Genomic DNA, 24,343 nt, shown 5'->3' on the forward strand with positions numbered 1-24,343 from the left:
TTTTAATAAATGCATATATTTGTTATATGCAGATAACAAATCATGTGTTACTACTAGAGATGTTTTGCCAATTAGTATTGATTAAGAGGTTAGAACAAATTGTTTCACTGCATTGAATTATTAGAGCTGAAAAATATTTGTTCATAGTATTTATAATAATACTAATATTTATATTTTAACGTGATATTTAAGATTAAAATTTATGATTTAACTTGTTTGATGGACATTTTTTTCGTTAAACCGTGGTTTTAAACCGAACCACACTGAAAAAGGTGGTTTGGATTAGTTTGGTTTCGAAATTGACTTGGTTTGGTTTGGTTTGAAAAAATTTCAAACTGCTTTAAGTGGTTTGGTTTGAAAATTTGTCACAAACCGTCCAAACCGAACCTTGTGCACCCCTAGTTTAGGGTCATCTTAGTTGGACATGTATAATTTACTTTAGTGCCATGCCAAAAAAAAAATTCGTCCTCGAATCTTAAATTATTATGACTAGTAAAATACAATGAGCACCACCATAGTGTAGTTAGAATTTTTATGTGGATATAATATGTATATATTACAAAAAATTCAATTTTTCTATATAACTTTAGAAAAATTTTGAAAATTTAATCGGGGCGGTCGCCACCCTGCTCCTCGTCCCTCCGACGCTAACCATAGAGTTGTTTCACTGATGCTCAGCCGAAACTTAACCTGCGTTTCCATTTGAATACTCACCAAAGAAAACACTTCTGCACTAGCACAATTTTAACGTATTTTAAAGTTTATTGCAAGCCATTAAATCATTTAGAAAATAAATCTTCAGAGTAGAAAATAGGACGAAATCACTCAAAATTATACATTCATATATAAATACGTACATACACACATACATACATTAAGGTAATTAAAACCATATTCAAACAATGTATTGTTTAAGCATGCATTCATTTTGTTGATACACTAAAAGTGCAGCCCAAATCAAATAGCCCAAATAGTGAAACCCAATTGGGGAATCCAGGATAAAGGTCCAAATAGGATTATTGATGAATCTGGTGGAAGCCCACGAACACGGTAACATCATCGCCCAAGCTTGCAAAACGCCCAGAATCTGAGCGAATAGAATACCTTACGGTCGCCCAGAGCGATGAGCACGTTCTCGCCCAAAGTTTCAAATCGCCCAGGATCTTAGCAAGCATAAAACATTATGGTTATCTAGAATAGCAGTTATTGAAGCAATTATTGAGTGATCTTATCACATTCCACGATTCAAGGAGCCCAGTTGAAGGCGATTGAACGATAAAGAGTAATGGCAACAGTTAGGGACGGCAGTTCCACGACAAGTTAGCTACTATAAAGAATGTGGGTAGTTATACAACAATCAAACAGTTTCCAAGTGGTTTGTCACGAAGAAATCATCAAAGGAATATAAAAGGAAGAAAAGATATAGAGAAAAGGACCCCGAATCAAATACTCTCAAACAGAGAATATGTAATTTCAATTTCTTAGTTTAGACTTAAACATTTCTTTTAGTACTCGTGTGCTTGTGCCCCTTGGAGGCATTCTGTTTAGTTTCAATTGTAAATCATCGCCAATAAAACACCCCTTTTTGGGACTTTGTCTCGAGAGGTCTATTCCTTACACAATCGTCTGATTCTTTTTTAATTGTTAGCGATTACCCGCGTGAAACAATTTGGCATGCCCAGTGGGACCTTGGTGTTTGGTGTTGAAGATACAAAAGGTGAAACAATATGCCTCACAAATCTGATAAGGAAGTAGCAAGTCAGGGAGGAGTTCAGTCTGTGATTGAGCGATATAAGGAGCAGCAAAACTCTCCACGAACAGAGGGACAGAGTCAGAGCAGTCACAGTCGTTACGAACCAATGACAGAGTTGAGTCCTCGAACCATGCATTCATTGCTTGGAGAACTCACACAGGATGTAGTTGAATAGGTAAATCTACGAAATGTTCATAATATCGAAAAATTTACCCAGAATGGGAATGCACATTATGACAACATGGCCAAACAACTGAATACATTAAATGAAATAATGAATAAGTTAGTAGGCCAAATTTGTCAGCCTGTTGTGCCTATTGCAAATTACTTTCAAACTAAGACAATCGTGGGATATAATTCCCCAGTCCTAAGTCCAAATCAGGGGATAGAACCACCTTTTGGTCCACCTACTTCAAACTAGGGGGATGGTGCAAGGCCAAATCAGAATAGTGGTAATGGTACATCTAACTTGGGGGTAACCTAAATATAAGAGATAATGTCCTAAATAATGGACAGAATACCCCACGTGTCAATGATGGAATAAATATTCAGGCTAATGGTAACAATGGCCCAAATCATGGTAACTTTGTTGCCAACCAAGGGCCAAACATCAGGCCTCAGGCAACTCAACCGACCAACCAACATGTAGGAATTCCATATGACCTCAACGTCATGTTGGGAAATCAAATTATGGAAATAGTACAGGATCAAATGGCTTTTGGGGTACGTCCTGTCATTTGGCCGACTTACACAAAGCCACACTTTGATTGGATAGACCAAGCATATCCATGGCCTAGAGGGTATAAAGTGCCAGAATTCTCATTATTTATCGATTTAGGAGAGGTGTCTACTCTAGAATACATAGGGCGATTCACACTGCAAAGTGGTGAAGTAACCGACTACCATAAAATGAGATTATTCCCTAGTTCATTAACAGGAGTAGCTTTCTCTTGGTTCATCAATTTGCCAGCGAACTCTGTTCAAACATGACAACAATTGGAGCAATTGTTCCATGCTCAGTTTTATAAGACTGAGTTTGAAGTTACTTTGGCCAATTTGGTGAATCTATGTCAAATGCTAAACGAATGGGCAGAAGGTTTCCTTCAAAGGTTCAAGACAGCAAGAAGTAAATGTTTTGTGCCTTTGCCCGAAAAGGAGTTTGTCAAAATCGCTCAAAGTTGGTTAAGCTTTGATTTGAAAAAGAAATTCCAAGACAGAGAATTTCCTGATCTTTTCCAATTGAGCGCAAACGTGATTAGGTATGAACGATTAATAAGAGAAGAAGAGCAAATGAAAAATTCTAGCAAGGGGACTTATTATAGAGACCCAAACTTTGATGTTCATACCTAAGAAGAAGATGGCAGTGGATGAAAACCCTTTTCCACAGCCACTTGGGGTGAACATGGTGACGATTGGTTTCAAAAAAAAGTTGCCAAAATTCATGTTGGTTATAGATGATAGAGAAGAGGACCCTGGGCCACACCCTAGTGTCTTTGAACGCATCAAAGGGAAGGAGCCTAAAAAGGATGAAGACGTCCTGTGTGCAGGATGTAAAAGAGAAATGAGTGCAAATACAGAGAAACCAGGGATATGGCAGCATCACCATCGCCCTAGTTTTTTCCCAAACGCTCAGCCTGGTAGAGGACGAGGTATATCATTCTATAGGGGACTGTCTTTTAAGAGGCAGTTCAGGTCAATAAATAATGGGAGAACATTCAGGCCGCAACCTCGCCAACTAAATGTATGGCATTCGTTCCAGTATAATGCAGGAAGGGTGATACCCTTCAATGAGATGATTAGAACCCAACAAAGGCATTTTCAACGAAATTATGGACGAATGATGAGGCAACAACAGGGAGTGCCACATCCTAAGGTGCCTAAACTACTCGAGGTGGCCAATCAAAATGTTCTTGAAGACAGTGAGAAGACTAGTACAGGTAAATCAATGGAAGAATTGCCAGAGAGTTCTTCTGGGATATTGAAGTTTGAGCGAGGTAGAAGGGATGGAGAAGATCCAAATCAGTCCCTTACTATTCAGTTTGGTACGTTACCTCCTTTCATGACTAATAACTATTTACTAGCCAATGAGTTTAAGAACAAAGAGAAAGAAGAAGAAGAGAGGGAGGGTAACGAGGAAGAGGCATGTGTGATGGAATGTGAAGAAGGCCAAACTTCTAGAGGGGCCTACAATGGTGAAGAGGATGATGGTATGACGGACATCAAAGAGGAAATTGATCTGAAAGCAGAAAGAAGAAAGAGAGGAGTATCGCATAATACTCTGTTGAAGCAACTACATTGAGAGGGAGTTCGTGAAGTGGACTTGTTGGGGGAACCGTCTGGGCGTTCTTTCGATTATTACGTGCTGTACGGGATGCCGAAGAGGAAAAAGAGAGTACCTCACTCTGAAAAGTATGGATTACCTCCAAGAATAATGCCTCCTCCTATAGGTTGGGTAACCAAAGAAGAAGCATTAGAAAACAATAAAAAGGAAATTCAGAAAGCGGAAGCTCAGTACGATATACTGCATGTTGACTTATCACAAAAGGATAATTCAACAGAGAACAAGCAGGAAGTGGAAATAGATACTGCAGAAAGGGTTATTTTTAAGAGACCAGCCATAAAGTTAACTAAACACTTGAGACTATTGAACGTTAAGGCTTTAGTTAACAGTATACCTGTGGCGAAAGTACTTATCGATAATGGAGCAGCTATAAACACCATTCCATCTAGGATGATGAGGAAATTTGCAAAGACAGAAAGTGATGTGATTCCAACAGAAATCATCTTTACAAGTTTCAATGGAGGAGCAACTTCAGCTAAAGAGGTTATGCCATTGGACATAACTGTAAGGACAACTACTAGGACCACGTCTTCTTCGTAATAGATGGTCATACTAGTTACAATGTGTTATTAGGAAGGGAATTGGACGATGAAGTAATGAGGATCACCAAGCCTGGATACGCTCAAGCACAAGATCCTCTGATTAAAGTAAATATTGGCAATGAAGGGAAAGATTGCCCAATATTCGTCAGCCAGATGCTCGATCAAGAGGTTAGTGATAAATTAATCACTTTATTAAAGGAATGGATTGTTTTGCTTGGGAATATGAACATATGCCTGGTTTAGATAGAAATTTGGTGGAACATAGATTGCCAACCAAACCAAATTTTAAACCTCATAAGCAACCTCCTAGGCATTTTGCTCCTAATGTACTTCCTGAGATTAAAAAAGAAATAGAGCGATTATTAAAAGTAGGCTTTATTAGAACAGCCAGATATGTAGAGTGGTTGTCCAATATCGTGCCAGTGCTAAAAAAGAATGGTAAATTAAGGGTGTGTATAGACTTTAGGAACTTGAACATAGCCACACCCAAAGATGAATATCCAATGCCTGCGGTAGATTCGACTGCCGGACATGTAATATATTCCTTCATGGATGGGTACTCAGGATACAATCAAATTTATATAGCTGAAGAAGATATACACAAAACTGCTTTTAGGTGCCCTGGATCTCTAGGATGTTTTAAATGGATAGTTATGCCTTTCGGCCTAAAAAATGCAGGAGCGACTTATCAACGGGCAATGAACTTGGTTTTTCATGATATGATAGACAAGTTTGTTGAGGTGTATGTAGATGATATAGTGGTCAAATCCATTAAAGAAGAGGACCATTTTGAACAATTGAGATGTTCATTTGAGCGAATGAAGCAATATAAACTAAAATTGAATCCTTTGAAATGTGCATTTGGCGTTAATGCAGGAAACTTCCTTGGTTTCTTAGTACACAAAAGGGGAATTGAACTTGATAAAAATAAAGTGAAGGCCATTTTAGAGGTCAAACCACCTAGCAATAAAAAGGAATTGCAAAGGTTCCTAGGCCAAGTATATTTTTTAAGGCGCTTTATTTTTAACTGTGCAGGGCGAGCTAAAGCATTTTCGCCACTTTTAAAGCTGAAAAATCAGGATTAATTCGTCTGAAAAGAAGAGCATCAAAAGTTGAAAGCCTAAAGACATATTTATCAAATTCACCAGTGTTGGTGTTACCAATTCAAGGACGGCCAATGAAAGTGTATGTATTGGCTGAACAAGAATCAATAGCTAGAATGGTCGCGCAAGAAGACCAATTTGGTGAAGAAAGGGCGATTCACTACTTGAGTGGACGGTTAACAAAATGTGAATGTAATTACTCTGTCATTGAAAAATTATGTCTTGCATTGTATTTCACGTGTACAAAATTAAGGACTTATTTACGGTCCCTAACCGTTTATTTGATTTCTAGAGTAAATTTGGTTAAGTATATGTTCTCTCGCCCTATTTCACATCAGAGGGTAGGCCTTTAGACGTTAGCATTATGAGAATTCGAAATACAATACATACCCCAAAAGGCAATAAAAAAATCAGGCTTTGACTAACTTTCTGGCCGATCATCCATGCATTGACATGCCTGAGGAAATCGAATTAGAAATCAATTCATTCGAATTAAAACCTTGAGTTCTATATTTCGACGGGTCGAAAACCTCTAAAGGGGCAGGAGTAGGAGTAGCATTGATAAATCCTTTAGGGATTTGTTACAAGTTCGCATTCACTTTGGATAGGATGTATACCAACAATCAAGCCGAGTATGAAGCCTTAATCATGGGTTTAGAATTAATGATAGATAAGGATGTAAAGAATGTGATTGTTAGAGGCGATTCTCAATTGGTAATTCACCAATTGATCGGTGATTTTAAATGCCAAAGTGATTCCATTATAAGTCAATATGAAATCGCCCAAGAATTGTTGAAAGAATTCGACCAAGTAGAGCTTCAATGTGTTAATAAGATATATAATGACATAGCAAATGAGTTGGCCCAAATGGCCTCAGGGTATTCAAAAGCTTTAAATTGGAAATCTACTTATGAATATAGAATAATATTGCCCGTAGTCCAAAGAAGGGCAAGAAGGATTGAAATTCATTGCGTACAAGATGGAGATGCAATAGATTAGAGGGCAGAGATTAAAAGGTTCCTTAAAGAGCCTAATAAAGGAGGTAGTAGAAAAATGAAGTTGCGTTTGCTAAACTATATACTGATAGATGAAGAGTTGTTTAAGAAACGCTTTGATGGTATATTACTAAAATGTGTAAGTTTGCAAGAAGCCAGAACAATCATGGCTAAAGTGCATGAAGGGATATGTGGAGCTCATCAAGCTGGCCAAAAGATGAGATGGTTAATTATTAGGAATGGATATTTTTGGCCCAAGATGGAAGAATCACGTGTTCAATATGCGAAGAATTGTCTAGCATGCCAAAAGCATGGTCCAATACAAAGGGCGCCAGCAAGAGAGATGTCACCCATTATCAAACCTTGGCCGTTCAAGGGTTGGGCGATAGACCTGATAGGGAAGATTTATCCCCCATCGTCCAAGCAAAATACATTTGTTATAGTTGCGATTGATTTTTTCACTAAGTGGGTAGAAGCGGTACCTTTAAAGGAGATCACCCAAAAGAGTGTCATAGAATTTCTCCGTGATCATATTATTTATAGATTTGGGATTCCACAAACTTTAATGGTAGATCATGGAACTTCTTTAAATGGAGATCAAGTGAATAAATTCTTGAGCGAGTTTGGAGTTAAATTAGTAAACTCCATACTATATTACGCTCAATCTAACGGACAAGCAGAATCTTCTAATAAGATTCTAAAAAATATCATAAGGAAAATGATAGATGAAAATGCCAGAAATTGGCACGAATGTCTAAACAAGGCCTTATGGACTTATAGGACGTCGCCTCGGTCAAGCATCAAAGTTACTCATTTCCATCTTACTTATGGACAGGAGGCCGTTTTGCCTATGAAAATCAATGTACAATCAATCAGTGTGTTTGCAACATAAGTTAAGGGATAGTGAGTATACTGAATCACTAATTCAAAACTTATTGGAGTTGGACGACTGAAAGTTGGACATTCTAGATAGATTGCAAATTCAAAAACAAAGGATGGCTAAGTTTTATAATAAAAAAGTTATAGCTAGGTCATTTAGCCTGGGCAAATTGGTTTGGAAAGCAATACTCCTTTCGATAGCAAGGATTCAAAGTATGGCAAGTGGTTGCCCAATTGGGAAGGGCCATATAAAGTAAATAGTGTGTTGCCTAATGGAGCTTACCATCTAGAAGATTTAGATAGCACCAAGAACATGAGGTTCATTAATGGCAAATATTTAAAAAAGTATGTTCCCTCCTTATGGGAGAATGAACAAATAAAAATGCAATCAAATTGCGTTGAACGATCCTAGATAAATAGGGCCAGAACGAAATACGTTCAAAATAAATTCCTTTATTATCAAATATACATTACAAATTGTGAGATACAAAATACTAAATGCTCTGTAAGCTACAATTGAGAGCAAACTAATTTCTCGGTCGATCGTCAAGCAAGAGGGTGAACCGGCCTTGGTCGTCGTCTTGATCGCGCTGCTGCAAGGGCAGGAAGAGAGGCCGAGAAGCACTCTCAACAAGTAAAAAGGAAGAAAAGCACCCTCAAATTGCTTGCCTAATCGCATTGCTACAATAACGGGCAAGGAGATTGAGAAACACTCTCAACAAGCAAAATGGCTTGAAAAGACATCCTCAAAAATTGTCTTCCATAATTGAACTCCTTATAAAGAACATGGAAACGATGGGAAGAGCTTTGCTGGCCAAAGAAGTTTCCTCGAATTAAAGAATCGATTAGTGTCAGTCCCAGTTCTCACCCTTCGATCTCCCGGTGAAGAGTTTGTGATATATAGTGATGCTTCACGTCAGGGCCTTGGTTGTGTTTCGATGCAAAATGGGAAAATCATAGCATATGCTTCCAAGTAGTTGAAGAAACATGAACTAAGTTATCATACACATGACTTAGAGCTAGCTGCAGTTGTCCTAACCTTGAAATTTTGGAGACATTACTTGTATGTCGAGAGATGCCAGATATATGCAGATCATAAAAGCTTAAAGTATATTTTTGATCAAAAAGAGTTAAACTTGAGGCAAAGAAGATGGTTAGAGCTGATAAAAGATTAGGACTACAAGCTTGATTATCATCCAGGGAAGGCTAATGTAGTTGCTGACGCTCTAAGTCGAAAAATATCGAGTCCTATGACATAGAATAACACATTATGTTCATCTTTGTTTGGTGAGTTCAGAGCTTCTCATGCCCAATTATCAGTTACCAGTGTAGGAGCATTGTTTGCCAACTTCCAAGTGAGGCCTATTTTGATTGACACAGTTAGAGAAACTCAAACTCAAGATCTAGTGTTGAGCAAATTGAAAGAAGAAGTTAGTAAAGATAAGGATACAGATTATACTATTCGAGATGACGGAACTTTAGTTATGGGAAACAGATTATGTGTTCCAGATGATTCGAAATTGAAGGAAGAAATTCTAGAAGAGGCACATAGTTCAGCTTACGCGATGCATCCAGGTAGTACAAAAATGTATCATGTACTCAAAGAACACTATTGGTGGCATGAAATGAAGAGATAAATAGCTGAGTTTGTATCCAGATGTCTCATTTGCCAGCAAATAAAACTAGATCGTTAGAAAATAGCAGGATTGTTACACATGTTGCTTATTCCTAAGTGGAAATGAGAAACATTACTATGGATTTTCTATTTGGACTTCCACGGACTCAGAGTGGACATGATGGCATATGGATCATTGTAAACAGGTTAATGAAGACTACTAGATTTTTGCCAATTAAAGTCACTTACTCGTTAGATAAATTGACAAAAATATATGTTGATGAGATAATCAATTTGTATGGGACACCAGAATCTATTGTTTCAGATAGAAATTCTCATTTCACTTCTAAATTTTGGCCTAGTTTGCAGAAAGCTTTGGGTACTAAACTTCATTTCAGTACAGGTTTTCATCCTCAAACAGATGGTAAGCCAGAAAGAACCATTCAGACTTTGGAAGACATGTTACGAGCTTGTGTACTACAGTTCAAAGGGAATTAGGACACTCATCTTTCTTTGATGGAGTTTGCTTATAATAACAGTTATCATTCGAGTATAGAAATGGCTCCTCTTGAAGCACTGTATGGTAGAAAATGCAGAACTCCAGTATGTTGGGATGAAGTTGGTGAAAGAAAGTTATTGGGTCTTGAATATATCCAGATTACTGCTGAGAAAGTAAAGATAATTAAAGAAAAGTTAAAGACACCCCAAGATAGATAGAAGAACTATGCAGATAGACGCAGAAGAAACCTTGAAATTGATGTTAGGGATAGAGTTTTCTTGCGATTGTCGCCATGGAAAGGTGTTATAAGATTTGGTAAACGAGGTAAATTAAGTCTGAGGTATATTGGCTCATATGAGATTGTTGAACGCATTGGTCCAGTTGCGTATCGATTGGCTTTGCCAACAGAATTGTCTAGAATTCATGATGTATTCCATGTTTCCATACTTCTAAGTATATTCTAGATCCATCTCATGTTTTGGAATCACAACTAGTAGAACTGAAGGAAAATCTTACCTATGAAGAAGAACCAATTCAGATATTGGACAGGAAGGAACATGTCTTGCGCAGTAAGACTATTCCTTTGGTTAAAGTTTTGTGGAAAAATCAGGCTGTAGAAGAAGCGACATGGGAAAATGAAGAGCAGATGCGTTCTCAGTATCCACGACTTTTTCATACATGATCAATTGAATTTCGAGGACGAAATTCTTTTAAAGATGTGAGTTTTGTAATACATTAAGTTAAAAAAAAAAAAAAAGTCAAACATACACAAAAAAAGGGGGCAAAAGATAAAACTAAAGTGGTAGGCGGTGGAAAACTTATACAAATCCAAAACCAATTTAGTAACACACACACAACACAAACAAAAGAAAACGGACCAGAGAGAAGAAGAAGAGAGAAAAGAGAAAGAAAAAAGAAAAAAGAAAAAAAAGGAAGAACAAGAAGAAAAAAAAAGGAAAATTTGCCAACGTATTAGGAATTAAGTGTGTTATACTATTAGGCTTGAATTCCTCAATTTTGAAAGATAAGTAAAAAGTTATTTATTGAAAGGTTGTGTTTGATTTTATAGTTGTCAGATTAAATTTAATTTTATTGAAGGGGGTAAGTATAATAAACTATGAAATTGAGTAAAATGAAAGAAAAATTAGTTTTAGTAATTAAAGTGACTTTAGAAATCGCCTAAATGTGAAATAATTAAGTTTGAGTATTGCTTATTTAATTATTGAAATTACTTCAATTGGTTAATTATTGATTTAAAAATGATATCATATTTCAGGCGGCGATACGATTATCGGGACAGCGTACCAATCGAGTTGATTTTGACGTACATAGTTCTGTAAGTGGAAAAATATAAATATTTTTAAAGTATTTATGAATTAATTATTTTATCAATGTATGTGCAATTATGTGTTCGAATTATATGGTCATTATGAAAATATCTTTTATTATAATACATGTGGAATATCAAAGATTATTTATGACACATTTATATAAGACATGTGATATTAAGATTTGTTTGGTATCTAAGACATGTAATATTGAGATCGGCCAGAAAAGTACCCATGATTATATACTTCTTCTAGTTCACAGAGGGGCATTAGCCGTGTTCTATTCTACACGGAGGGTCTTGACTTGACATTGGTCTTGATCGTGTACATATAATTCACAGAGGGGCCTTGATTGTATTCTAGAATTGATTATGAGAGGTCTTTAAGACCTGCTCTCGTTCTTAGCCCGAGAGGCGGATTACATATTTCAGTCAGATGGTACATTTTTGGTGAATTTTTCAGCACATTTGATGTGATGAGATTATAGCATGGTTATCAGCTGATATTATATCATGATTTTAATATGATATTTTATGACCTTATATGAATATTTCACTTTTTGGCTATAATTACATGATGGAAGTTTGTGAATTATCAAATGATATGAATTTGATTTTCAATAAAAATGTATAAATGAAAAAATATATTCATTTTGAACTTTTCTACTCACTGAGCTATCAATTCATATACTTTTCCACGTTTTTTTTATTAGGCAGCAGTTGAGAATTTGGGCATCTTTTGGCGTTGAGCCTTGATTTTGGAGTCAGAACCACACGACAGAATTTGTTGGTATGACTCACTTCATAGAACATGTAGTCAGTGTTTTGGAATGCATGTTCATGTCTAAATGTGATTTTGCATTACTTGTAAATAGTTATGGGGCTCACTATGCATTTTGTATCCATATGTATATTTCATTTTATTTCTTGGTAAAGATTGAGATTTCAGCTTATCTTTATTGTGATGTGCTACAGTTTGGAATTTGTATGAAATTGATCACAGGTTGGTTAGTTTTATTTACTGGGGAGATAATGCCGAAATTCGGTTAGAAAAATGATGTATAAAAAGTGATATATGGTATTTGTAGTAGCCTTGATGGTGGGTCCGACTTTTAGTTGGTATCTATCATCGACGCATGCCACTTCCAGATTTAGTAGTGTTACACGGGGCGAGTGTGTCAGAACCCTCCCCAAATCCCATTCCTCCGAAATTCCTATTGGATTGAGTCAATTTGTTGAAAAGTAAGGATTAGAGCTCCAATTAAGAGTGCCCATTTGGGATTGAGTATTGTTAACGGTGTGCCTCAAAATTAGGCTTTGGATTCTTCAAGTTTACGTAAGAGATTTGGAAAATCAATTGAATCCAAAAATTAAGGAAACAAAATCTGGGCTCCAAATTTTTTTCCTTTGACGTGATTTTTCTTAATTATAACCTAATTTCTTACCTTTTAGGGTTCTTTTAGGGTTATGCTATAAATTAATTTGTTGGTATGACTCACTTCATAGAACATGTAGTCAGTGTTTTGGGATGCATGTTCATGTCTAAATGTGATTTTGCATTACTTGTAAATAGTTATGGGGCTCACTATGCATTTTGTATCCATATGTATATTTCATTTTATTTCTTGGTAAAGATTGAGATTTCAGCTTATCTTTATTGTGATGTGCTACAGTTTGGAATTTGTATGAAATTGATCACAGGTTGGTTAGTTTTATTTACTGGGGAGATAATGCCGAAATTCGGTTAGAAAAATGATGTATAAAAAGTGATATATTGTATTTGTAGTAGCCTTGATGGTGGGTCCGGCTTTTAGTTGGTATCTATCATCGGCGCATGCCACTTCCAGATTTAGTAGTGTTACACGGGGCGGAGTGTGTCAGAACCCTCCCCAAATCCCATTCCTCCGAAATTCCTATTGGATTGAGTCAATTTGTTGAAAAGTAAGGATTAGTGCGCCAATTAAGAGTGCCCATTTGGGATTGAGTATTGTTAACGGTGTGCCTCAAAATTAGGCTTTGGATTCTTCCGTTTACGTAAGAGATTTGGAAAATCAATTGAATCCAAAAATTAAGGAAACAAAATCTGGGCTCCATATTTTTTTCCTTTGACGTGATTTTTCTTAATTATAACCTAATTTCTTACCTTTTAGGGTTCTTTTAGGGTTATGGACGTGGCCTATAAATTAAAGGAACCTCCGTCAATTTTATAGAAACTTTTTCGCTGTTCAGTTGTAATCTCTCCATATTGTCGGGTTTAATAAAATTCATCGTTCCTCTATTTAGTTTCTCTTTTTCTACTTTATTTTAATCTTGTTTTCGTGGTGCGATTTTGAATATTTCATTATTGTTATTAAATCAAAATCTTGCATTGCTTTTGGGATCAACAAGTACTTGAATCATTATAACCAGTATAAAATTGTAATACCCCGAACTTCACGTTTTACATTTGGCCAATATGATTCATGCATTTCATGCTAATTACATTATCATTTGTATCAATTTCCTGATTGCCTTCTCTTAAAACGATGCATTTGATCATCAAGGCTTTAAAATCTTTACATGGTGATAACCTTCGACTCTTCGATCTAGGTGGTGAATTTTATATTGAGCTATGATAGAAAGGTAGATTAACTAAATGTTGGAGATTGGCTTGGTAAGTAATGTAATATTTGAAAGGCCGAAAATTTGTATCAACAAAGGTTCAAGCTTTCCATTCGGCTAATCAAGGTCACCTTAAACCCTAGATAGGTAATTCAGATATTTGGGACATGAGGGATGAAGTGACATTATCACAACGTAATAATATATGTCTTATACGACATTATAAATATTGAGGTGCGAATTGTTGAAATCGGTTGAGAATCGGGTAAGAAATTAAATGAACAGCTGAGGAATTAGATCTATAAAGTACTTTGGGATCTTAATGCAAGTGAAATAGATTGTAAGCACATCAAAATAAACGAATGACACTTGATTTATACCTGCAAGGATAGATGTAAAATCAGAATCTAATCAAAGGAGACAACACCTACTTAACATGTGACGACTTGCCACTTTAACCTCTAATTCCTTCAACCTTAAGCCTCCAACACGTCCTATAAGTCCTTAGAACTTTACCTAAGATATTTATAACTCTTCTAAGTCACAAATGGCTCCATGTGGTGCAAGGGAGAAGTCAAAGTTGGCTGCAAGAAGCCACCTCCTTAGCCCATGGTATTCTTAATCCTTAAGTAATATGCACGACTTCAACTATTTAAAGACCACTCATTTACCTCCTAGATAATATATTAACTCCCTTAACTCTTCCCTAAGTGATTCCAAGTGAAAAGAGGGTGAAACAGCCAAAGAGAATTAGAAGCAAGAAGCTGGAATTTCTGAACAGCCTTGTTACTCCACAGTTTTGAGGTTTGTTTCTATTATTTCTTAAGGGGTTTATGATTTCTTGAACATCTGAAGTTGTTTGTGATTAAGTTGGAGTGTTTCTAATGATGTTATGATGCCTAAATAGGGGTAATTAATGGCAAGAATTTGAAAGAAATTAATCTGGACAAAGATGAGGAATTGCTGGATTGAGTGATTTATACCTTGATTTTGGGATGATACTTAGTGTTTAACTTATATATATCAATATGAACGTTTTTATATGTAAGTAGGGAGTGTAGAAATGATTTTAATGGCCTAGAATTCTGTTGGTATCATAATAATAAAATGGAAACCGAAAACAGTCAAAGGGAAAAACTGCCTGATTTTATGTAGTGGAAAATGGACTGTTTTTGAAGCTCCAAACACTTCATTTGTCACAATGTTATGATCTGATTATCTTCACATATATGTTATAGGTGTGGTAAAAGTTTGGGAGCCGTTAAATATAGGTAAGGACATGAAAAAGAATTTGAAAAATGAGTGGACGGTGACAGAAACCTAGAAAACAGATTCTGTCCATTTGGGTATTTAATGTGATTTCAACATTTAGATAACCCCTAATGAACTCTTGGGCATAGAAAATATATCCTAAGGAATACTAGGTTGTCGAAAACAATTGGATGACGTTGACGTTCATAATTGGACTCGAGAGATAGCGAGACTTATTGGATTAGTTTGTAATGCCATCGATAACTTGAAATAATGATTTTGTCTAAATTGTTTTGGCGTGACTGGACGTATTTTGGGATTGTGTGTGTTAAGATTATTAAATGGAGGATTGTATTTAATATTAGATGACAATTCAGGCGACTTTTCGACGTTGAGCGAAAAAGGGAATTGATACACACACCATAGTAGCTTACACACATAAAGGCGAAAGGTAAGTGAAAATCCATTTGCAACTACAATGCAAGAACCTAGTATATGTGACATAGTAATGTTGAAATATCCACGTAACTTTGATAAGAGGCTTATAGCACATCATATGGTGGTTACGATCATTGAGTATGAGATTGCGTAACCTATTGACATCGATTTTCATTTATGAGCATTTTCATATGCATGCACGACATGTAACATGGTTGAAAATACTGCATGCAAAATATGATTTCAAAGTGAGTTTCATTATAAATGTTTTATTGACCACTACTAGGGCACCGAGGCATGTGAGGCATGCTTATGTGATATGTTTGGCATTGCGGGTGTTACTTCCTGGGTGATTGCAAAGGTAGATAGGGGATGGGCCTTTGGTGATCACGGGAGGGCGGACCACTCGACTATGCCCTTGTTATGATTATTGGCGCTGCCGGGTGGAAGACTTCTTGGGTGATCATAGAGGTAGTCAGGGGATGGGCCTCTAGTGGTCACGAGAGGATGGTCCACTTGTCGGTGTCGATTTCATATTGGCCACTTGATTATTGATATTGATATTATGCAGAGCTCTATCCGGTGCATAGTAGGTGGGTCAAGGGCCCAATGAAATGAAAGATTTCAAGTGAAATGATTTCTAGTCGACTTTGACGAATATTGAAATATGATATTTTTATCATGATATTTAAAGTAAATGGCATGGTGTCATATGTTGTTATTACTCATGTTCAGGACATGCATGATTTTGCTTACTAAGTATTGGCTTATGTAGTTCTTGCATTGTAGGTGAACACGGAACTACATAGAGAGCATGGCTAGCTGTGGAGCTCCTACAGGATTCCAGAGTTTGATGTACATGGATGACGACCTGTAGGGTTATTTTGTAGGCTGCCATCTGTTGGATTATATTTTGGAATCCTATATAGTGTACTTTTGAAATGGCCTGTAGACATATTTATAAGCTCAGAATATATATATGTTGGATTATGGCGATATGATTTTGGGTTTCAATATGTTATATGATCGTGTCACAGGTGATTAGAAGTTAACAAACTCGAAAAAAAAATATGTAAAATTCTATATCTAGGTTGTGTATAGATATCAATATTAATTTGGGGGTGTGACAAAAACGTTACTGTTTGTCGATTTAAAGCAGTTGCACGAAACACATCATCACAACCCATATCAAATGTCCCTCTATGTGTTGATTTTTGCGGTAGAAAATAATTTTACTGAAGGGGGCACATTGATGAGTGATATTTCACTCTTCATATCAAGACCATTAAGCTTATTATTTAGTTAATTCTCATGTATTTTAGAGGTGCTAACATGTAGTTTTCATGCTATTTTGAAGGATGGATGAAGTGGAGAAACAAGTGATAAAAGAGGCCAAATGAAAGAAATAGGCAAAAGTTGGTGAAATTGGATGAAAGAACCAAAATGTAAGAGATCCAAAGTTCGAGGACTAAGGTGCACATAATCAAAATTTGTGTCGAAACTTGGAATGAACCGAGAGTTCTGGAAGCCAATTGGATGAAGAAAGATGTCAAAGGGATCAAATTTAGTAAAGATATGATCATAAATCATTTTCCAACCGAAAAGTTTTGCACCGGATTTTTAGTCTCACATTCAGACCCATTTTAGACATATCAAACAAACGAATTGGAGAATGATGCCTGAATCAAAGTTGTAGCCCTTTGAATTACCTTTTCAAATCATCTTGAATCACTTCAATCGGATATTGGAAGAAAGAATTATGATAAAAATACTGAAGGCTGTGCAGTGCAACCGAAGTGGTCACGAGCGCACCGCCTAGCGGGAGTAATTTTTTGGGTTTTTACCATTCTTTCTCGGCCCAATTCATCCCCAAATCTTTCCAAAACTCCTACACACTATAAATACATTTCAAAGACCTAATCTCAAGGGGTTGGATGGCTGAAGAGAAAGAGGCAAAGGAAACATCGATTGAGAGGAAATTCACCAGATTTGGAGAAGAAATCAAACAGCAAACTGAGTTTTTCTTATCTTTTTCTTCTCAATCATGAACTAAACTTTTAAATCTAGGGTTTGATGTAACCTATTTGAGACATGATTTAATTTCTTCATAGTATTTCCATTTAATTTTCTAGAATTGATTTGTATTGTTCTTGCTTAATGTTTTCAGTTGCCTGATCACCAATTGAATGAATTGATGTTCTAAATTTGACGCTCGAGAGATAAAAATTTAGGCGTGATCTAAGAACAAAATAACCTAGATTTGTAGGTTTCGAGAGAAAGTGCGAATCTTTGAGGGTAAAACAAGAACCAAGTGCGTGATAATCTTTATATATTTAATTCGGAATAGAGATATTGGGTTAAAATATAGAGATATGTTCTATTTGACGCTCGAGAGGGGGAAATAGAATTAATTTAGGATTCTTGCCTATGAATTCGGGAAATAGTTGATGGAAATATCTATAGGGATTGAGAATTATGTCGAGAATACGATGAAATCACTCCCTAGACATTACGTAATTTTGATTTAATCTTTAGAAATTGCCTCACGTTCCTTGCGTTATTTAATTCATCGACACTAGTTTAACATTCAAACATCAATTTAACATCCGATTGTCTAGATAAAGTAAACGCGGACACAATTATAGTATTCAGTAGAAGTCGAATATCAATTATATCAATTCCTGTGGATTCGACACTTTTCAATTCCTTAATATACTACAAAACTTGACACCGTACGCTTGCGGTTAAATCACGTTACATAAATCGCGTGGCACACATATGTTAATGGTATTATACACAATTTGGTTGTTCTTCAAATTCAGCGATTCGACGACAGCTGGAGTTGCGGAGGATGGTGGTGACACCGGCTATAAGTGAGGGATGAAATTTTGGCTCAAGATTGGGAGAAAATGAGTGAATGAGATTTTTTTTTTTAATTTGCCATGTCATCCCTGTAAGATGCTTGTGAATCATTTGCCTATACATGTAGCGCGATGTTAGGTTTGGCATGTAACCAACGTTCATCATTGGAGCACATCATGTTTCGATTCCTAAAACTGATTCAGAATGGGTCGTGTCATTAACTAAAATTTTATTTGAAGTTTTAACATTAGTCAAATTGGAATTTACCTAGTAACATAGATGTGTAAAGTATTGTCATTTGCTCTCAATGGGTCGTAGACTAATGAACTATCGATTAAAATAAAAAGTAATCTTTAACTGCACTTAATTCACATGAGCACCAAACCCGACGAATTACAGATTATCCAGTGATTCATTTTCAATGAATCTTGATCATGATAGGTGGAGGAACGAAATCAACCAATATATGCTGTATATCTATATGCTGCTTTTTAAAATTGTCCATACAAACGTAACTGTGTGAGTCAATTAGCATATATTTAAGCGATAAATTAAAAGGTTATCTGCCAACATATCTGCTTCCTAATATTCACCAGCGTAAGTTGTAGTCATCAGTCTCTATTCAACTTCTATCCTCTTCCAATCAACAATATTCATCTGCAAATATAAACAAATTAACAGTTAATTATTTAAACGGCATGGGATTTACCCTTAAAAGCGTCCCATTAATAACTCAATAATGCAATTCCATTTATATGCCATTTAATATTATGATAGCTAGCCTGGTATTTTATTTCATTTCAGTTTGTGAATCTAAACGTTAAAGTAGCATACAATTTTTATGTGATTTGAAGTTGGACGTCCAACTTTTAGTCAAGTAAAAGTCGCGTGCGATTTTAACCTCCAAATTGACCAAATTGATGGTTTGTTTCAATTAATTAGGATTCAAATTCAGATATTTAACTAGGTTGAGACCCGAACCTCACTTTATTTTGTATCTGTGGAACTTCAACTGTGGTTAACTGAAGACATGGTTAAGCTGCAACTGTGAGACTGCAGGTCATGTACTTTTTGCAAGCCCATATTGAGTAACTGTACATATATGTTCAAAGTTTGAAACTAACTTATTATCTGATCTACTCTTCTGGAGTAAAACTGCAACTTACTATTCAGATCAATCTTCTGCTGTCTATACCAGTCAAAATAAAGCATAATTCCCAATTCAATAATTAATTAGTTGTTAATCTCAATACTGTTTTAGATCAAAATAAGTACTAAAAAAGTGCTATATTATAAAAAAAAGACTCCTACATGTATACATGCCTAATAGCTATTAGTTGGTGGAATTGCTGCATACTGCTTGTCCACAACTTCGATAAGCTTGTTTGCTATCGCACTCGCATATACAATCGAACCTTCACAGATCTGCACAATGACATTAAATCGTACCAAAATTTTATTAACTTCATGATCAGATTATAAATATAGATCAATGAAGATGAAAGAATTTACTAAAACTACCTTAGAGTTGAACAAAAAGCTATAGTAATCCCCAATTAGGCCTCCAGCAACATGGTTAAGATCAAGCTGAAGCTCCTCAAGAACCTTTGATACAAGAAGTAAGCAATTGGTTCTCTTCTGTTGAACAAGCTTGACAGTAACTTCATCGTCCACAATGCGCACATCCACCTCGGTGTTATTCGATTTCCTGTGGAGCCATGAGCTTCTTAAGGATGAGCCATTATAAGGCTGTCCCATGTCATCTAAAGACTTTGTGTCAATATTCCCCTCCATTGTGTCACCTTCTCTTTTGGTCCTTTTCAGCCTCTCCTTACTGCATCTCTTCTTCTCCACCAGCACATTTAGCTCATTCACTGTCCTCTTAAGCTCATTTATGTAGTCGATAGCATCTCCAACAATCGAGGCTCTATCATTCTTAATTTGTTCTCACAAAAGTATCAAAATTTTAAAACCACTTGCATGAAGTAAAGGAACAAAAATATATATTTTGTACATCGTAAAATAGCTAGTTCAATTGAATCCTCGAATCAAGAGATCATTCGTTATACTAGCAGAAATTTGTCTTGAAAAGTCTACAGACTGCCCTTTTTTGATCCATCTCCAAAAGTGAAATTTTTTGATATTTTGCAAATGTGTACATAAACGAGAATATATGTATGTAAAAAAGACAGAATTTCAACTACCGTAAGAGTTCTATATATGGAGAAAGCTTTTACCTTGATGGGGTTGGGAACCAAGCTCCTCAAAGCCTTGAATTTGTCATTGAGAAGAACTCTCCTACCCCTCTCAGTAGCAAAATGTTTAGTATCCTTTCCATTCTTATTTTTACCAATACAATCCATATCACCATTAAAGACAAAAACCCCATTATCAAAATGCCTCCCATCACCACCATTCACATCTCTCTCATCCACCATCCCAGGGAACAAGGATCCACTAGTCCTTGAACCTCCCGTTGCATAACCTCCATGAGGTAAAGAGTGTAACAAATCCCTCAGTAAAGGGGGCTGTGGTGGAAGATTCAAAGGCAATAAAGGATCATATATAACACTTGCTGAGGCTGATGCGCCATCGACTGGATTAAGATCCCCTAAGAGGCCAACGGAAGCCAAAAAATTGGGGGATTTATGGGCTGAGTTTGGAAAGGAAAGAGATGAATTAGGAAGCAAAGAGGCTGTGGATGGTGAGCATCTAGGCAAAGAAAACATATTGAGCAAATCAGGTGTAGTGGTATATGGAGTTTCTGGCAATGAATACTGATTCATATTTCCATTAAAATTACTCATATCTTGCCAGTTTGAATCATGCAAAATTTCCTGCATCAAATGAGTCTCCCCTTGCTGTATTATTTGCTGTTGAAGCTCCATCTCCAAGACTGCAGCAGCAACATCTTGTTGAATGGGGTGATTTAGAGGGTAATTCGAGTGTTCCTCCATGGAAAAACTTGGGTTGCTGCAGTTTGGTATATGGGTTTGTGAAAAACCATCCTCAGCTTGAATCAAACCTTCTTGCTGCTGCATATTGCTGGGATCAAAACAACCACTTCCTTCATACATGTTTTGCGATTCACCTGATTAAAACTGTTTTATTGTCTCCCGTATATTGGGGTCGTTTTCCCTGTCTTTGAACCTTCAAGAAACAAACAAAAAAACTGTAAGAAATACAGTACAAGGACTCATAAAAAAGAAGAAGAAGAAAAGAATCTGCAAAAACCCTGACCTTGGTATCAAGAAAAAGCTAAAAGGCAGGCTTTTCCAATAAAATTTCAATTCTGCTTCAAATTAAGAAACAGCAGAAGATATATGAAACCCACAAAAAAATGTGATTAAGGAAAAATAAAATTATAATTCCATGAAAATCAAAAAGTTCTGAGTAGTAAAGATTGGAGGGATGGAAAAGAAGAGAAGATGGTATTGGTAGCAAATAAAGGAATAGTTGGTTGGTTTGTTTGGGGTTAGGGGGAAGTGAAAGAGAAGCATGTTTTTTCTTTGGCTAAGCCTATAAGTTTCTTATGAGTACTTTTTTAAGAAGTATCATACTAATCAAGAAAATTACTTATAAGCAAGCTTAGCCAAACTCTATTGCCAAAGTTTGGAAGTTGGTTGCTGAAATTCCATGTACTGGGGCCCCGACTCATGATCTTCGTATTTTCTGAGTACACTACTGCACCTTAATTTTGCACTGACCAATTCATTATTCTCTTGTCTACCTTTCAACTTTCAATTTTCACCCCTAACTCCCCACCCCACCCCACCCCTCCCCACCCACCAAACTCAAAGTAGTAATATTAGTCTAAAACTGATTTTAACATTTAAAAGAGTATATGCTTGTGTAATTTCATATTAAGATATAAAGATTTGGTTATAAAGATTTGGTTATGCCAGACTTAAGTTGAACATGTTAAGACATTGATTTACTGCGATTGACGAAAATAATAATTGTGAAAGTGACCATAAGATTACAAAATATTTCATAAAATACATGATAACAAGGAGTGTGACACAACACATGAAATGTAGCAAAGACCAATTTTAACCTTTTATTCTCAGTTTTCTCGATGTTAAGCATTTTCATCATATTTTCAATTACTGAAACCTCCTAAATTTGTATTTTATTTTGTTATGGTATGAATAAGTATTCCATTTTATGGTGGTTTGATAGTTATGAATTGAACTTTTTTTTTTTTTTAATTCAATCATTTTTTTTTTTCCATTTATTTGGATTGTAACATCTCATCTCCTTTGGGGGGTATAAGTTCTTTTACTTTGAATATCCTTTTTGCATCCCTACAAGTTTTTGGGTATTGTCGAAGATAAAAGAAAACGGCGATAAGAGAAAAGGGGAAAAAAAGAAAAGAAAAGAAAAAACTTGAAATGGTGAAACGTGTAGTTTAAAAGAACAAAATAAAATAAATAATAAAATGAATAAGTACATTAGGCAGTCCAATGATCATGACTTATAGCCCTCGTTTGGTATAGATTAAAATCTACTAAAACTTCTAAGTCAAATTCAACAATTTTATCCACACATTTCGTCAATTTTTATCAAAATTTACTAAAAATTTAATTTTATTCTACACTAAAGAGTAACATAAATTTAGTAATAAATTAACATAATTGAATAACATAGTTAGATTTATAATAAGATTAATGATAATATAAGTGAATATTTTTTCTCAATTAATATTTTTAAACTGTCCATATTACCAAATAAGCCATCGAAATGCTAGACTTCATGATGTTGTACTCTACTTCTTTTTATATTTATATGTTTCCATTATCTTGGGCTGAATTTTATCTGCAAGTGCAATGTTATTTTTAATCCGCAGCTCTAATGTGACGAAATTGAGAATAGGGGTGGAGACGAGAATTATGGTCCCCATCTTGGTTTTTATTTTCATTTTAGTTTTTAATTCTACACTTTTATATCGAAAATGTATTCAAGAAAATATGCCAAAAAGTAACTGGAGAAACAATACAAAAATCCCCGTATTGACCCCTATAGTAGGATGGAAGACTGGGAGGGCCACCCTTCTGGTCTCCCCATCTCTCGTACCGTTCCGTCTTGTCCTATCTCGTTATCCTCCTTAATGATAACCTGGAAAAATTTTTGCTCAAAAGGAAAGTTGAAGATTTGAACGATGCTACCAAATTTCATATTACAATCTGGTGTGGACCCCATTAACCAGTAATTCACTCCATGCAATTTGAGCGCCTTAACTAACTACTAAAACAGCCACTCGAGTATATAACTTATTCTTCTACACTAAACAGCAAATAAAAATTAATTTCGTTAATAAATAATTTACAATACAGCTCACAATTACATATACAATAGATGTCATGTAAAGCTGGTGCGAAAGAAATATTGTGACATTTATTACTAAAGTTAGCTTGACAAAGAACTTTTTTCATGATTTTCTTCTTGCTCAGTCTCATCTCATTCGAGTTGTTACAAATGAAAAAGTTTCTAATTATTTCTGTTTTTTCATCTAAGAAAATGCTAAATTATTCACTTCTTAACAAGTATGGACATTATAGATCCTTATTCATATTAATTTTCATGTGTGTAGTAACCAAAAGGAAGTAGAACGATATAAAAGATGAGTTATATACGATATATGTTGTCCCCGTTTAACCATTTGTTGGTTGTCCCCCTCTACATAGTGATATCGCTGCACATTAACTTTTATTAACAATGAAAAGACATCATTTTAACAAGAGTTGACGTGCCGAAATATAAAAATTGCAGTAAAAATGGTTAAACGGAATAACAAATCTCAACAAAATGAAGAAGGCAGCAATATAAATTTTAAAAAACAAGGAAAAAATGCATAATAGACTGCAGCTATGTAATAAAAAATAAAAATATTCTCCTAAGAGATTCCCTAATTACAAGTGAGGTTCCTATAATTTTGGGAGGCAGAAGGTACCCAATCATTTGATGTTAGAAAAGGTTACTCACACAATTGCTGTGAATGCCAAACAATCAGGATGAGGTTAGTTACCAGTAATGTACACTGATTCGACCTAATCTCAAGGTTCGAAAAGGCGCTTGTGACAAGATGACAATATCTTGAGAATTATAAACCCTAATTCCATTCTATAGAGAGTAAT

General features: G+C 35.6%; 2 protein-coding genes across 2 annotated transcripts; one reads left to right on the top strand and one right to left on the bottom strand.

The window, feature by feature from the left end:
• Positions 1-1,285: 1,285 nt before the first annotated feature.
• Positions 1,286-9,250, top strand: LOC111411357. Its single transcript, XM_023041895.1, has 3 exons — positions 1,286-1,319; positions 8,397-8,586; positions 8,911-9,250. Exons 1-3 carry the CDS (start codon positions 1,286-1,288, stop codon positions 9,248-9,250), a joined length of 564 nt encoding a protein of 187 aa, XP_022897663.1.
• Positions 9,251-19,462: 10,212 nt separating this feature from the next.
• LOC111410416 (transcription factor bHLH91-like) lies at positions 19,463-21,788 on the bottom strand. The gene is made up of 4 exons (XM_023040730.1): positions 21,447-21,788; positions 20,444-21,356; positions 19,728-20,141; positions 19,463-19,631 (listed from the first exon to the last, which is right to left on the bottom strand). The coding sequence occupies exons 2-4, from the start codon at positions 21,281-21,283 to the stop codon at positions 19,530-19,532; spliced, it is 1,356 nt and encodes a 451-aa protein (XP_022896498.1). The 5' UTR covers positions 21,284-21,356; positions 21,447-21,788; the 3' UTR covers positions 19,463-19,529.
• Positions 21,789-24,343: the final 2,555 nt, after the last annotated feature.

This window comes from Olea europaea, chromosome 15, assembly GCF_002742605.1.
Source record: "Olea europaea var. sylvestris chromosome 15, O_europaea_v1, whole genome shotgun sequence".
In the NCBI taxonomy this organism is placed as follows: Eukaryota; Viridiplantae; Streptophyta; class Magnoliopsida; order Lamiales; family Oleaceae; genus Olea; species Olea europaea.

Bases quoted from the DNA above. Each gene is read 5' to 3' on its own strand.
- LOC111411357 (XM_023041895.1), top strand. From the start codon at position 1,286: ATGGCAACAGTTAGGGACGGCAGTTCCACGACAA. The intron at 1,320-8,396 runs GTTAGCTACTAT...CTCCTTATAAAG, and splicing joins GGACGGCAGTTCCACGACAA to AACATGGAAACGATGGGAAG. The intron at 8,587-8,910 runs GTAGTTGAAGAA...TGGTGAGTTCAG, and splicing joins ATCATAGCATATGCTTCCAA to AGCTTCTCATGCCCAATTAT.
- LOC111410416 (XM_023040730.1), bottom strand. From the start codon at position 21,283: ATGTATGAAGGAAGTGGTTGTTTTGATCCCAGCAATATGCAGCAGCAA. The intron at 20,142-20,443 runs GTAAAAGCTTTC...GAACAAATTAAG, and splicing joins TGGTTCCCAACCCCATCAAG to AATGATAGAGCCTCGATTGT. The intron at 19,632-19,727 runs GTAGTTTTAGTA...GTCATTGTGCAG, and splicing joins GCTTTTTGTTCAACTCTAAG to ATCTGTGAAGGTTCGATTGT.